Genomic DNA, 15820 nt, shown 5'->3' with positions numbered 1-15820 from the left:
ATACATTTATACAACAATGATATATTTACTCATGTTGAGTTAGTCTGTCATGTCATAACAACATTTTAACTAGTTATCTTTTAATCTGCATTAAATTATTATACGTGAATTATTTGACTGGTTCTTCACTGTATGGCATAAACCTATCCCTGTCCAAGTCATATTCTAATCAAATATGAACCGCGAACTCTCAGCGGCCAGTACGTACAGCAAGAAGGTTATTAGCGGATTAATGTCGCTGATTGGTAGTTATTGACATTATATGCATTTCATCTACACTTAGCTATGTACCATTAGTGTAATAAAGATGACTATTATTTCGTTTACCAGCTTTGATTACAGGCTCTGTAAACGCGTCGTCTTATTTGAATGTAGGCGTAATTGTGTATGTGTGCTAATTTGGCCCGAGAATTTGAACGGTAATGTTCCTAAAGGCGGTATCCATGGTTATATATGATCGCAGTATGTCTCCAGCTAACTGCAGCTGTTATGCGTCTTGCTCTTGCAAATTTGGTTATGCGTAAGTGTGAGGGAGCAATGTTTCATTTTGGAGAGTTTCAGCGAAAGTGTCAGCTATGTGTTGATATTCTTTGGATATCTATATATATAAATGCAAGTGTCCTGACTGACTGATTCATCAACGCAGAGCCGAAACTACAAAAGCCAGAAAGTTGAAATTTGCACACCAGATTGCATTTATAAAGTGTACAAGAGATAAGAAGCGATTTTGAGAAATTCAACCCCTAAGGGGGTTAAAAAGGGGATGAAAGTTAGTATGGGGTTAAAGTTTTCTTTTAAGCTAGGAATTTGAAACTTCGTAAAAAGATTTATTATTAAAATACAAGAAAACTAATTTCAGCGTTTTTGAAAATTCATCCCCTAAGGTGGTGAAAAAGGGGTTGAAAGTTTCTATGGATATCAAAAATTTTTCCGAGTGCGGGACTTGAATCTTTGTATTTAGGGATATTATTAGAAGACAGGAAAAGTAATTTCAGCGTTTTGTAAAATTCATCCCCTAACAGGGTTAAAAAGGGGTAGAAAATTTTAATCCATTACAAATGCTTTGAAACTTTTTAGAAACGCATAATAGCCGAAAAGAAAAAAAAGTGATTGCAACGTTTTTGGAAATTCAACCCCTAAGGGGGTTAAAAAGGGGATGAAAGTTCGTCTTCGGGTGCAAATTTTATTTTAAGCTAGGAACTTGAAACTTTGTAAAAACGTATCAAATTCAAAAATAAGTAAACTAATTTCAGCGTTTTAGAACATTCATCCCCCAAGGTGGTGAAAAAGGGGTTGAAAGTTTGTATGGATATCAAAAATTTTTTCGACTGCGGGACTTGAATCTTTGCATTTGGGGATATTATCAGAAGACAGGAAAAGTGATTTCAGCGATTTGTAAAATTCATCCCCTAACAGGGTTAAAAAGGGGATGATAGTTTGTATGGGGTTAAAGTTTTCTTTTGAGCTAGGAATTGGAAACTTTGTTAAAAGATATATTATTAAAATACAAGAAAACTAATTTCAGCGTTTTTGAAAATTCATCCCCTAAGGTGATGAAAAAGGGGTTGGAAGTTTGTATGGATATCAAACATTTTTTCGAGTGTGGGACTTGAATCTTTGTATTTAGGGATATTATCAGAAGACAGGAAAAGTGATTTCAGCTATTTGTAAAATTCATCCCCTAGCAGGGTTAAAATGGGGTTCAAAGTTTGAATCCAGTACAAATGCTTTGAAACTTCTTAGGAAGACATATTAGCCGATTACAAAAAAAGGAATTGCAACGTTTTTGGAAATTCAAGCCCTAAGGGGGTTAAATAGGGGATGAAAGTTCGTCTTGGGGTTTAATTTTATTTTAAGCTAGGAACTTGTACTTTTTGCAAAAAAAAGGTATTAAATTAAAAAACATGAAAACTAATTCAAGCATAGGGGTTGAAAGTTTGTATAGCGATCAGATATTTTGTGAGTGCCGAACTTGAATCTTTGTATAAGGGCATAGGTAGGTACCTGTTATGAGAATACAAAAAAAGTAATTTCAGCAACCAACATCAAAATCCACTTGACTTAAAACTTCATACAACTTGCATATGAAAATTATAGGTACTAAAGATGTAAAATGTAGAAGATAAGATTCCACGCGGACGAAGTCGCGGGCAACAGCTAGTTAAGGTATACGCGGGTAACTCCATATCACGTCGGAATATTGGAACATTCCGAAAATCACACATAAAACACCAAGTAAAACAAACTGCGAATTCATATATTTGCTACTAAATGCAAGTAGCAGGCCCTATTTTTCATGGTTCAGGTAAATAATATTTCAGTTTTCTAAAATTGCATACTAATAAAGTATGGTAGCTTCCGTAAGCATCATGAAATGTAAACAATAAAACCTTCAATAGGATTTAGCAAATGTGATAAGTCCTTTTCCTGTAATGATTAAATCTTTTAATCGAATGCCTTTAAACGAGTAATTCTTGTTTATTTATACGTATATTTATTTATATATTTCGGGGATCTCGGACGATTTCGATCAAATTTGCTATATGGGGGTTTTCCGGGGTGATAAATCGATCTAGCTAGGTCTTATCTCTGGGAAAACGCGCATTTTTTTTATTATTATGAAACAAACAGTCTTATAAAACAGATAAGTATATAGAGTAACATTCTTCTAGTAATAGACTTATAGTTTCCTATATGTAAACAAATATTATAATAAAAACTTATTACTACGTATAAATGACATGCATATGTACTAGTATGTGTGACGAGATATGTGAGGAAATTTTAATTTAGCTGGTCATACAGGTGTTTATTATTTTAAAGAAGAAAAAACTAATTTTTTAAACTTAGTGAGCTGCTAAATATGTCTACGTTTTGGCACTTTACATTGTACAACCTACATGTGCGTTTAATGTATGAGTGCTGCGCATTTTTGAGTATTTATATGTTTTCTGAGCAAAGTTCGGTCTCCCAGATATTATGGATTACGGGCATTGTATCTTTAAATCTTATAATATGTCTTAAGAGCATTGTCTAAACTAACTTTTTTCAGTGTCCATCGCCCGGGTCATCATTAACAATTTATCCTTATACCTCTTGTACTTTACCATTTTAAAACTTAAAATTATACTTTTGCTATGATTATTCACATTTGACGGTGACAAATGTCCAGTCACATGACATATTGACAATGTATTTATAAAGGAATTATTAGATAACAAACCTTATGAAGGTCGAATGATATGAAGGTTGGTGGATAGTTATTTACATGGCCATACGAACCTCATGAAATCATTCTACACATTTCAACATTATGAATTGAAATTCTATTTTAGGATTCTATCTACCGGGTGTGGCCTGTAACACGAGCAAATAATTCTGTGGCCCTAGTGAAAAAGGGTACAAGTCTCACGCAGCTTAGGAGTAAAAGGGCACAGGTGTTACTTGGAACTTATACCCATTTACAACTGCGCTGCTCGAGACTTATACCTTTTTTCACTAGGGACACAGAATTTAAACATAGATTGTACTCCTCAAACGGCGACACTTTTGTTCAACAACTTTTAAAAATTCTGAAGTATTTAGACTTCCTATTTTTCATACAAAATAAATATTATCTTCAATGGACGCCATCGCCACGCCATATCATTGTGATTGACGTTGCTTGTCACGCCTTAAACATAACAAAATTCGTAATACATTGCGTCTTAGAATAAACTTTAAAGTGTATTAAAAATCAAACCACAAGTTATTTTTAAAAGTCGCTGAACAAATGTTAATCATTATGAGGAGTACAGCCTACAGTTAAATTTTTTGCTCATATTACAGGCCACACCCGGTATACTACGCACTCTCTGTACTTATGTCCGTCCTAACTAATTTTCCTAAAAAATAACATGTACATATATATAAAGACGGAATGTATCTAAGGTTAGACCAAGAGAATTCTGCTTCACACGCAGTGCAAGTGTTACTTATACGTCATAATTTTATAGAAGTTGGACGAAATCGTTGCAGGCTTTTCTTGGTCTATAGTTTTAGCATTAGAAAGAACTTGTAAGAAGGTAAGCGATCTTGACATGTCTTTTAATTGAAAAACGCTTTTTAAAAATCAATAACTATTACTTATGAAAGCAGAAGAATATAAAAGATCGTATTCGATTCATAATTGTTACATATTTGCCGTAACTTATTTTTAAAATGTGTCTTTCCATTAAAAGACACATCAAGATTGTTTACCTTATTTCTAATGCTAAAAAAACGAACTATAAGTAGAAAAATAACTAAACAAACATACCTGACACGGGTTCCTTTTTAATTTCAGGCGGATTATCGGAGAACCTCTTCAGTAAGTCTTCGGCGAGCGACTCGGCGGTCTCGCCGCCGTTCGCGTTGCCTTCACTCTTCGTAACCTGACAATTAAAAAATACATTAGCCTTATAGTTTTAAATATATTTTGCCTAATACCCAATAGGGTTGGAAAAATAGTGATATGTGACCTGCCGCCGAAAAGGGAATAGGGATAGGTAAAAGGGTTTAATTCTAGTACGAACCGCTCGCGCCCGCGCTGCTTGCGAAAGTCGGTATTGGGAGAGCAGCTGTTGCATCAATGCCTGGAACAAAGTAAAGGAAATTAAGTGCAAGTTATTATGCTTCCGGCTTTAATTTAAAACGATTGGGTAATAAAATTGTGTTTTAAACAGGTTAACATGGAATGGCTTATTGTGAACGCGACTATAGAATATTACTTGGACAATTAGTACTTGCAAACAAACCTAGTCACATTTCAACTGTATATCAATAAGTTAAAAAATTTCGTCAATGTCAATTAAAATTTTAATCATAAGTAAGTCACATCTTAGGGTGGTATTCCACCTGTCCAATGAGTATTTTGTCTCACATTCTGCTTAATGAGAGACTGAGACGCAATGACATTGGACCAATATATTGGACATATGGAATACCACCCTTAGTAACCAAAATATAATATTTTTTTGCCTAAAACAAAGAATGATTGATTAAATAACCGTTCATTTACTTAGTCTCATAATTTGATAACATATACATGCCACAAACATGAACATAATATAGAATCACATAAATAAAACAGCGATCAATACAAGTATGTACATATTTCAATGTCGCTAAAACCTTGGATACTCGCCGAGCCGTACAGCGCAGCGTTATCAGAGGATGCGTTCGTGTATATTTTCCGATTTGCATCAATTTGAGTGGAGTTTTTTTCCCACAGCGAAACAGGTTTCGGACCCCTCGGGATCGCCTGTTCATAATGGTTTTAATTTCGAGGACCTTGGTTTATACCCTTGTGTGTTAGTGAACAGATATTGTAATTGAAAATATAATGTTTATATAAGTCAAGGCTGGTATTAGAATTGTGACTAATGTAGTGTTTAAATTCTGTCGACGTCGATATCTCACAATTTGTATATGCAATATGAAACTCCGTATTTCAAAGTTTGATTTTCTCTTATGCTTAGAATAAATTTAAAAGTGGAAAATTTTATTGGGCGACACATTAACTCAAGGACAGCAAATATTTCCACGGTAGGGAGGCACTTTTAAATTTATTCTAAGCTTAATAGTATCGTTCGCATACGTTACTGCTCGATACAAAATTAATCTAGATTTTGATATGTTCGAGGAGAAAATTAGAACTTTATTGAATAGAATTAAAAAAAATTCTGTTGTCTTTTTTGCAATGTTATGAATTATGAAATAGGTTATCAATAGGTATCTTATGAGATTACATTAAGAAGTTGATGGTCGTGGAAACCTCCTGATTGCGCCAAGGATTACTTTCCCTTTTTAGTTTGGGGCCACAGGACATTTATAATTGTTAATAAGGTTTTCTGTGATTTTTTTTTTCTTTTTATTCCTTTTTTCAACGCACCCCCCAACTCCTAAACCGTGTGTCCACAAATATACCGCAAGAACCGTACTTGTTGCTGCGGCGACAGATTATGCGAGTTCCTCTGCAAGTACTGCAGGGTCTGCAGCTGGTGCTGCGTGAGCGGCGGCGGCTCGTCCGGCCGCTTGCCGGGGTAGGGCGGGGGGGCGGACTTGGGCGCGCGAGACGACATCTCCGCGGAGATTGGTAGGTTCCAGGCTTCTTCGATGGATGGGAGCTGCCGTCGTCTGTAAAAGGAAACAAAAGACTGTTAGTGTGTCACACACTATTGCTTTATAAAACTGTGAGATAACCCTATAGTTCGTATTTTTAGCATTAGAAAGAACTTGACAGAAGGTAAGCGATTTTGACATGTCTTTTAATTGAAAAACACTTTAAAAAAAATCAATAACTATTACTTATGAAAGCAGAAGACTATAAAAGATCGTACTAGATTCATAATTGTTACATATTTACTGTAACTTATTTTTAAAATGTGTGTTTTCAATTAAAAGACACATCAAGATTGTTTACCTTATTTCTAATGCTAAAAAAAACGAACTATGTATATATGAAAGCGACATACAGGTGTAGTGAACAATCCTTTGCCATCGTATTTTTTCGGAAACGTTCGTATGTCATGCTTCTTCAGTCAACCTCAGTACTGTTTGTATTGACACTGATTGAAATAGCATAACACGTTCGTGCGTTTCCGTGAACATACGATATTAAATGATTATTCACTGTATTTGTTATACCGGGGTCCCTTTGTTTGGCATAATTATTGAAAGTCATAATGTAATGATTGTCAGATTATCATTAGTCATAATTCTGAAACCGTTAACTTTTCAGGACTTTCGTAGGGTTATCCTCCTATAGATAGGTTATTAGGTTTGTTTTATGGCAATCCTGAAAAGTTATGCGTTTCTGAGAAAAACTAAATTATGACTAACGAAAACGTGGACAAACAATACAATATGACTTAAAACATGGGAAACAATAGAGAGCCTTGTAATAGGTACCCCAACTAGCAAAATCAGGAAAGGAAGTATTTAAATCTCTGCTACCACTATCAGCCACTTATGAGGAAAATAAAAATTATACATTCGGCATACTCACTTGCCAGTAACAGACGGCAAAGGCGCATGGGCCAAATGCGCCTTCAAGAACGCCAAACGCTGCCTCAGAGCAGAATGGGACGCCGTGGCCGCGGCCCCGCCATTGTTATAGCACGCGAACGCGTCGCGCGGCATCTGACAGCTCTCGTATAGACTCCCGAGGTTGGTCCACGCCGCTGAGTGTCCCTTGTCTAGTTGGACGGCACAGATGTACGCTTGGAGGGCGTCCATAGGCTGGTTCTGTTGCTGGTAAAGTACCCTGTAGAAAAATATTCGATGAGTGACGGTAGTCGAGCACTAACTTTTTAACAAGTAATGGACAAGAACTACTTCTGCACACTGAGAGAAAAATCATCACCAGGAATTAAAAAACAGTTCTGTACTGGGGGAAAAAGCGAAGTTTTAGTAATAATTATGGACGTTTCACTATTTCTGTAAAGTTTATTTATTTCTACAAACAGCTCAGTAATCCCAAATATAATTTCAACAAAGAGATAATAGAAATTGCAAAAACTAATAGAAATTGCAAAAGTCAATTTGTTCCTATTAGTTAACTCTCCTTGTCCCCGGATTAAGTTTATTTTTGTAATTCTAAGTGTATTTTTGTTGTACTTTTCTCTCAGTGCAATAGAAGGAAAACATCCTGAGGTGTCCATACAAAATCTTGAGATAAGTCGCCTTAACGAAACTTGGGCTCTTACGATACGACTGAGAAAGCGCTAAAAGGAAACCTTTCCAAGTACACATAGCAACTAGTTTACTGTGAAGTAATAACTTTGTTAGGAGCTTGACTACGGTGGTTAAGCGCTTCGTTGCGTGTGATTTGTATTTTACTCAGTAAGTTGAGTAAGTCAATTAATTGGTACCGTATTATCGAGCGTTGGATTTTTCGTGAATAGGTATTCTTTCCTGTGACCTTTTCACTATAGCTCAGTTAGCCTTTTACCTTTTAATTAACACAATTGCAGTTCGCTTTATTAATTAATATGATGGATTTTCCTAGAACATTGTCCTTTTAACACAGGAAATTGGACAATTAAATATGTTTATCTCTAAAGAAACATCCGGCGGAATTTCATGGAAATTCTCATGATTGATAAACAGTAATTACGACAATACATAGAAAATCAGAAAAAGTCGACAAATATAGCGTTCGTTTTCGTCACGCGTTTTCACTTTATCTCGGCGCTCAGAAAACACCAGCTATAATATACAGTGAAACCTGGATAAGTGAGATCTCAAGGGACGAGCAAATTTGTCTCACTTAAAGAGGTTTTCCACTTACCCAGGCTCCCAGTTAGCCAGGTACAAATAAATTTCTGTCTCATTTACAGAGGGTCTCATTAATAGAGGTGCGAATAGAGGATTATATCTCAGTTATAGAGGTGGTTAATAAGGTATTTTGTAAATATCTTTAAATGTTTAGGTAAAATAATCCTTATCCCTAAATATGTTTTAAGTCTGTTTAAATATTTCTTTGAATTTAATTTGAATGATTTTCCAAAGGATAGCTTTTTTCAATTAATTTTGATACGGACTTCATTGCGTCCTAGAAATTTAATAAATAAAAATTTATTTTTTCGTGTTATTTATCAAAATTTCCGCTTTCATTACGATAGTTTTAAGTACTTACATTAATTAACTAAATCAAACTTGAAGTTGTTTAGACACAATTAGGCAAATGCGGAATTTTGTGGATAGACTAAGAGTTAGTAAGAATACGGAAATTGTTCAATGAAGTCCAAGTTAGAGAGGTCATAGATTGACGTTATCTCAGATACAGAAGTAAATTCCCTATAAAATTCTAAAAAACAATTAGGAAAATGTAATCTTATAAATATAATCTCAGTAAAAGAGGTAAAATACACTCTCTGTCTCAATTATAGAGGTCAATGTGACTATAAAATCACAACAACGAATCCCAATTATAGAGGTTCGTTTTTTCTCAGTAACAGAGGTAATTCAGTGCTAAAGTGTCGGGACCGCACCATGAGTCCCAGCTATAGAGGTTTCTCACTTATCCAGGTCCCACTTAACCAGGTTTCACTGTATTGCCAGTCTAAGCTCGCTACTGTGGGAGAAAAATCAAGTGTAACTAACTACTAAGAAGCAACTATGGCAAGCTTTTGGTTCAAAATTCGGCAATTTGCTTGATGTAAGAACACAGAAATTTATAAACACTTGTGCGTAGATCTACGTTTTCATGTTTCTCTTTATGTATTTTATCAGCAAGATCAATTCCGTTTAAAATTGCCCCATGATATTTATGCGATGGTATAAATGGTACATAAAAGTTCCTCTCACCCAATAGAGCACCACGTGTCCGCGTTGCCCTCCGACTTCTCAACGGAGTTCCTGTAGGCTACGAAGGCGTCGTGCACTTTGCCCTGGGCCGCGAAACAGCGCCCGAGCAGGTAGAGCCCCGCGCCGGACTCGGGCTCGGCCTTCACCGCGCGGTTCAGGCACCAGATGGCGGCGCGGGCCCGCGCGGCCGGCTCGCCCAGGGACGCGCAGCGGTGGTACAGCCAACCTGGAAACTTCTTGGTTAAAAGTGGACACAGAGTATGGAGCGAAGTTCGGGTGCCATATAAGCGAAATGGCTGAAAAGATGTTAAGCAGTTGCGAACAAGCTACTGGTCGATTCATTTCTACAAGGAATCCCGCGCAGAAGAACTCTTTTGGACCATCGTGCTGATTTGACTGTGAGTAGGTACCTAGTACCTACTGTTTAAAAAAAATACATATTAGGGATTCGAACCCAATACAAAATTCCACCCAAAATAGAACAAAGTTTAAGATCACACCGCACTGATAATGAATGTTTGCATCGAGCGAAAACATCAATATTTGTGGCTATTTTCAGAAAGTAAAAGCTATTTATTGCATTTAATATTCAACGAACAAAACAATAGCTCTAATAGAGTCTGTACAACGCAATGCACAACAAAGGGCACAGAAAATAGAACTCGAAATTGAAAGGTACATACAGCAATGTCAATAATAATACGCAAATGGGTCAAACAGATCACTGTGTTACGTTCTTTCCTGTAGACATCACAAGAGTTAAGGGCTATAAAGATTAATTTTCTTATTTAACCCTTATCCACGTAAAAAGGTCCTCCTTTTATTTACAGAACTATGATAAAATCATTACTTACATGCCCAAAAGCTGTTAACTATTGCCCACAGGAGAGAAAACTAGCGTGTTCGCGCGAACTGTACATTTTTCTCTCCTGTGGGCAATAGTTAACAGCTTGTGGGCATAGCTCTAATAGAGTCTGTACAACGCAATGCACAACAAAGGGCACAGAAAATAGAACTCGAAATTGAAAGGTACATACAGCAATGTCAATAATAATACGCAATCTGATAGGCCAAGGTTCACAGAAATACATCGATATTTCTGTGAACCTGAGCTTCATAGAAGTACATCAGTATTTCTGTGAATTTTTATTCGGACAGAAATTCAAAGTGCAAGCCTCGGGAAACTGGTTATAACCTCATTTCCATTCGCATTAAGTGTCAACGTTATTTATTGTTTGACCGAGGCACTGACCATTACGCTCGGCCCGTGTTTAGAGATAGCCGGCCTGCGGTAAACGGCCACAACAATACATTATTGCACATTTTATTAAACTACTTTTATCACCTCTGTAAAATGGAAAATTAGCTTTTCAACACTTTATGTCCTTACAACTAAAGGACTAAAGTAATAGCGGAACTTATTTTGCCCATAAAACAAAAATAAACAAATGCACGGTATCGTCTCACGTTTTAGAGCCGCTATTCATTTATGCAATGGAGTCTGCTCTTTTGTTTAGCAAGTATGGGGTGCCTCTTTGTCTCAAGTTTTTTTTATAGCCCTTTGAGTCACGTTCAATGTCAAGTAGTTATGTTTTTATTTAACTGACATAAATATTATTTAACAGTGCAACCGTAGCATCTTTAGGCTGCCGACCCATAAAACTATTGCTTTGTCCAAGTAAACAAGAAAGGAAAACAAAGTTTGACTTACCAAGTTGCCGACAGATATCGGCTTTGAGCGTGAGGGCCAGTTGCGGCTCGTTGAGGAGTTTGGTGTACGCGTCTCTGGCCGCTTTCCTCAGTCCTCTCGCTTCTAGGAGATGCGCGGCATGGAAGCTGAGCTCGAGGCGGGTGAAGGTAGCGTCTTGATGGGGCGCGAGCTTGGCGCGGCGGAAGTGGGCCGCCGCGGCGCCCCAGTAGCGGCGCGCCTTGAACATGAGCGCGAGCCGCAGGTGCGCGTCCGCGGCGCGGGAGAACCCCGGGGACACGTACAGGGACATCTGCAGCGCTTTCGTCGCCCTACACGTGTTAAGGGTGGGCAAGGTTAGCGTTAGCCTGGATGACTACATGCGGTCCGAGGACAGCGTTTTCGTCCGACACGGGCATAGAAAGACAACATACTAATTCGATCTAGAAATAATTTAATCTAGTAGTTCAACATATGTTTTGAATTTATTTTCCGTTTAGACTCAGATTAATTAGTTGATTAGAATTACCAACTTATTCCGGTTTAAATAAATTGGGCCTTCTCGATAACCTACGTGATTATCATGACCGGCAACCATAAGTAGCAACACCCACTCTCTTCTACTGGCACTACTGGCATTTTTATGGTTAAGTCTTGTTAGGAAGCGATTTAAAACATGGTAAGTACATATTTGTTCATTACTTTATAGATATATTCAACTAGAATATTTACCACAGAAGCGCATCAAAAACCGCACATTGTCTAAGACAATTGATGGTTCAGTTATATTGTTCCTGACAAAGTATGAAACAAAGCATAGTTTGCAGTAAAGTGGTTCATTTGTCCATAATATCCATAATAAAATGCAAGTCTAGAAACAAAACAAATGAAACAATGTCAAAGTAACAGCTGAACTTGACCGCGCCAAGGTTAGACAACACGTAAATAAGAGGCAGGCGATCTGTTGTCATAATAAACGCTCACTGCAACACGGTCATATAACACTCCGGCTCGATAATAAAACTTTACTTTGCTTTTTTTGCTCTCCTTATTCCCGAGAAGCCTTCAAAGAAAGCGGACGCTGTACAATGCTCAAGCAAAAACTTTTACGATTTCTGTCTATCCTACCCAAAACCTAAACCGGTCGGCTTTGTGAGGTATTGAAAGAGATTGCATTACGGCTGAGGATTTATTGTATTGCTCTTGGATTATTGTACCTACTAAAGCAAAGTAAAAAATAAAATGCTCAAGATAGGTGAGCTAAAAGCACGTCTGAATTGAATTGATCTGTCATGGTCATGGTGTTGTGTATAAGGCACGAAGTAAGACTCTTGGCATCTTACGGATAAATATGAAATAAGTTATCGTCCGGGGAGAGCGCGCGAGGGTGGGTCGAAAAGGAATGCAATCAATTGGAGCGGTGGTAACATCCGTGAGGTTATTTAGGAGCGCATCAGCGGAGCGTAACGTCACCGATGCGCGGGGTCAGTGACCGTCTGAGGCTCGTCCGTGCAATCGATCGGACGATGCAACGCAACGTCTAGACAGACCGCGGCCGAATCCGTCGTAGCGCCTACACCGCCTTTATTTAGATGACCTCCGCTGACATTTGCATGTAGAAACAAAGAAGGCAGGTGGAGGCATGGCATCCGGTGGCCGCCGATACCGATGACCAGAGAGCGCAACTTTGGTGCCGATGACAGACGTATGACGTGACGCTAAATACAGAGTGTTGTTATCTAGATTATAGATACTTAAACAAATAACAACTTATTAGCCTCTTTAGTTTACTGATATTGAAACTTGAGTTGAGAGTTTTTATACGTACTAGCCACGTACCTATAAAAACATAACTGTCTTTGTCATGTTAAAAATAAGATTGCTGGAAATGACAACCAATTACTGTTTACTTATTTTTTTATTTGTAAAATTTAACCGAAATATTATTGTTTGAAGTCGCTATGGAGTCTTTGCAGCCGTATTTGCAGAAATTTCCTTTTCTGATTGTAAAATATGAAAAAATGTGACCAAAATTTAACAGCAAAAGCAAGCAATATAGATAAACATTTGAAAACAACAAAGCATATTGAATGAGAAGGAGATCGTTTCGTATCGTTTTTTAATGTTTACATTATTTTTTATGTAAAGCCAAGCATTTTTATAAATAAACATTAATATAGGTAGGTATAAATTATCATTATTAAGAATCATTGAGGTGTTACAACGTTGTTTTAAAAAAACATCCTATATGCGACTTAACGTCATAATGACGTCATCGGCACCAAAGTTGCGCTCTCTGCCGATGACTAAAATTAAATGATCATTACCGTACACACACACACGAGACACGAGCCCGGGCTTTCACCGCGCGCCCGCAGCGCTGGGTTGATCTTCCCCATTTCTTACCGACTACATCACCTCAGACGATCCAATATAGGCATAACCTTGTGGTCCGCAACAAGAACGCGGAATCGAAGACCACACATGTACTGGTTCACCTATGTCGTGTATATTCGAATAACGACGGGAATACAGACCCTGCTCGACATACACTCCAGCTCGCTTCTTATTCGCATTCATTGTTCCTCGGTAATAATAACTTATGATTGCGTCCTGTCACGCAACATTCAAAAGTAATTTTCAACATACAAACCGGAGGAAGCCACAAAACTCCAAAAGTGGAAAATACTTTCTTTGTTCAAAACGCTGTTGGGCGAGATTGGAAATTTCCTCTAATTACGTAAATTTTCATCAGGATGATTAGCTAACGCTTACGTATTTGTTTGACTCTTGTAATTGAAACAAAATTAAAACTTCTTACTTGCCTAAACAAACCCTAATTGTGTTTTCATTTGATTAATAAATTACACCTTAAAACTTTCTTACTTCCGTCTAAAAAAACACGTTTCGTATCTAAAATCGTTATTGTATTTTTAGGTAGGTATCACACATCACAATACGCAGTTCCTCGTCAAGATATAATTTAGTCCATTTGGACTATAGTTAGGTGGTGGTAGTAGTATAATGAACAAAACTAAACAGATATTACGTGTAAAGAACTTTGTCATTGTGCTAACACCTGACGCACACAAAGGCAGCAGGCACCAGTTGCATACAAATGCAATGTGAATGCAGAAGGCACTCGGGCCGGGCCGGGCTAATGAAGAACGAATGAGCACAATGCATATTAATGAGGTGTAATTGAATGCGGTTAAACGCTCATCGTTATACTTGTCATTATCAGGCCCTCGACTTAACACTGCATAATAATAAAATTACACTTTAGAGATAGGTGCATAAGTAGTTTCTTTTGAGTATTTACTAGTGACTGATGGTCACTGAGCTAAGTCGCCGACAGACGGAACTAGCAAAATAAGGGTAGCCTACATAACCCTAAAACGAAGTTCTTGGATAACACGAGGTACATATAAACAGCCGCATACATACACGCAGAGGGATCGATTATAATCCAAGCTACCTGCCCGGCCATTATCGCTCAGGTAACGAATTATGTATACAGTCAGTACCCTATTTATACATCCAAAATGCTCTCCATCGCTCGTTGCTATTCAAATGCGGAGCGTAAAAGAATCGATTACGTCGAGCTCAAGGCATGAATGAACATTAAGTAAACTTATGTTTCCGTGCTCGGTTTGTAAGAGTTTGTAGGGCTGGGATATGTACAATTTGTAAGACGTGGAACATAAGAAATGTTGACGTGAAAGGAGACATATAAGCAGAAGTACAGCTGTTTAGCGGAGCGGGGTGAGGGGTGCAGCTGGGATGTTATTCCTATGGCGTAACAACGGCAGTCTCAGAAATCCAATATAAGCGCGAGTTCCGAATACGCTAGTAGTTGCGGATATCGCGGCTGCAGTTAAACTGGCTCTAAGATCGATGGGTGAGCAGTAGGAACCCACTGGCCTGACCTAGTTCTGCACTCGCCGCGGCTCAAGGACGGGCCGCTATTTATAGTTCCGTCGTCATCACATCGCATTCACTTTACATAACTGAAGCTGTCACTAGGTACTGCTGCGCCCAGGTGTATTCCCATTGTCAATTAACGCAGGCGAATCAGCTTCAACATTGGGCTGTCTAACTACGCATATAGTTGTCGATAACTTCAAGACACTGAAAGAATCACCCGTTATGTAATGAGTATACCAGTACGTGACGCCTCACAATAACACGGGGATCCGCACGAGACTTTCCCACGCCGCCGCCGGCGAATCAACGCGACACTTAATAACCCACTTCCCTATTAACAAGGACGCTCGAAACTGGAACACGCTAACACAATTAGCGAATTGCGAACGAATCCTTGCGAGGAAGTCCAGACAACGATTTAAATACATAAATATAAATTAATCTGAATAACTAGATCACCCAAACATGAATACTTATTAAATTTGGCGTGCCCATGCAAGATTATGCCGTAAGGCTATAGATTTGTGGAATATTTATCGTGCAAATTTTTCGACGTTAGGAGAAGAGCTGTTTTAGAACACAATTAGGAAATGTGTAGGTATTTGTCTGTGACCCAAAATAAACAAAACTATGTTAGTAAATATTCTAAAACTGAAGTAGAGCGCCGTGTCGCACAATGCAATTATACGATGCACTCAGCAACTCACAATTCACCTGACCATATTGCATCACGGCCTTGGCTCCACGGCAACAGTGCAACGCAAATTGTATGCACCACAAACGCAATGCCATTCTATACGATACACGTACCACTGCTACAACATGTATACTATACGTAGTACCTAGTTACCTAGTTATTCATGCATCATGATGTGA

General features: G+C 38.0%; 1 protein-coding gene across 1 annotated transcript in view; it reads right to left on the bottom strand.

The window, feature by feature from the left end:
- Positions 1–15820, bottom strand: part of LOC134679942 (lysine-specific demethylase 6A) — a 56108-nt gene that overhangs the window by 13600 nt on the left and 26688 nt on the right. Inside the window, exons 5-10 of the mRNA XM_063538893.1 lie at positions 11042–11349; positions 9331–9556; positions 7028–7285; positions 5961–6156; positions 4554–4613; positions 4298–4412 (exon numbers count right to left, since the gene is read on the bottom strand). Of these exons, the coding sequence (XP_063394963.1) occupies positions 4298–4412; positions 4554–4613; positions 5961–6156; positions 7028–7285; positions 9331–9556; positions 11042–11349 (1163 nt within the window). The remainder of the gene's footprint in view (positions 1–4297; positions 4413–4553; positions 4614–5960; positions 6157–7027; positions 7286–9330; positions 9557–11041; positions 11350–15820) is intronic.

This window comes from Cydia fagiglandana, chromosome 3 (assembly GCF_963556715.1).
Source record: "Cydia fagiglandana chromosome 3, ilCydFagi1.1, whole genome shotgun sequence".
Lineage (NCBI taxonomy): Eukaryota > Metazoa > Arthropoda > Insecta > Lepidoptera > Tortricidae > Cydia > Cydia fagiglandana.
This window is presented reverse-complemented; position numbering and strand designations above follow the sequence as displayed.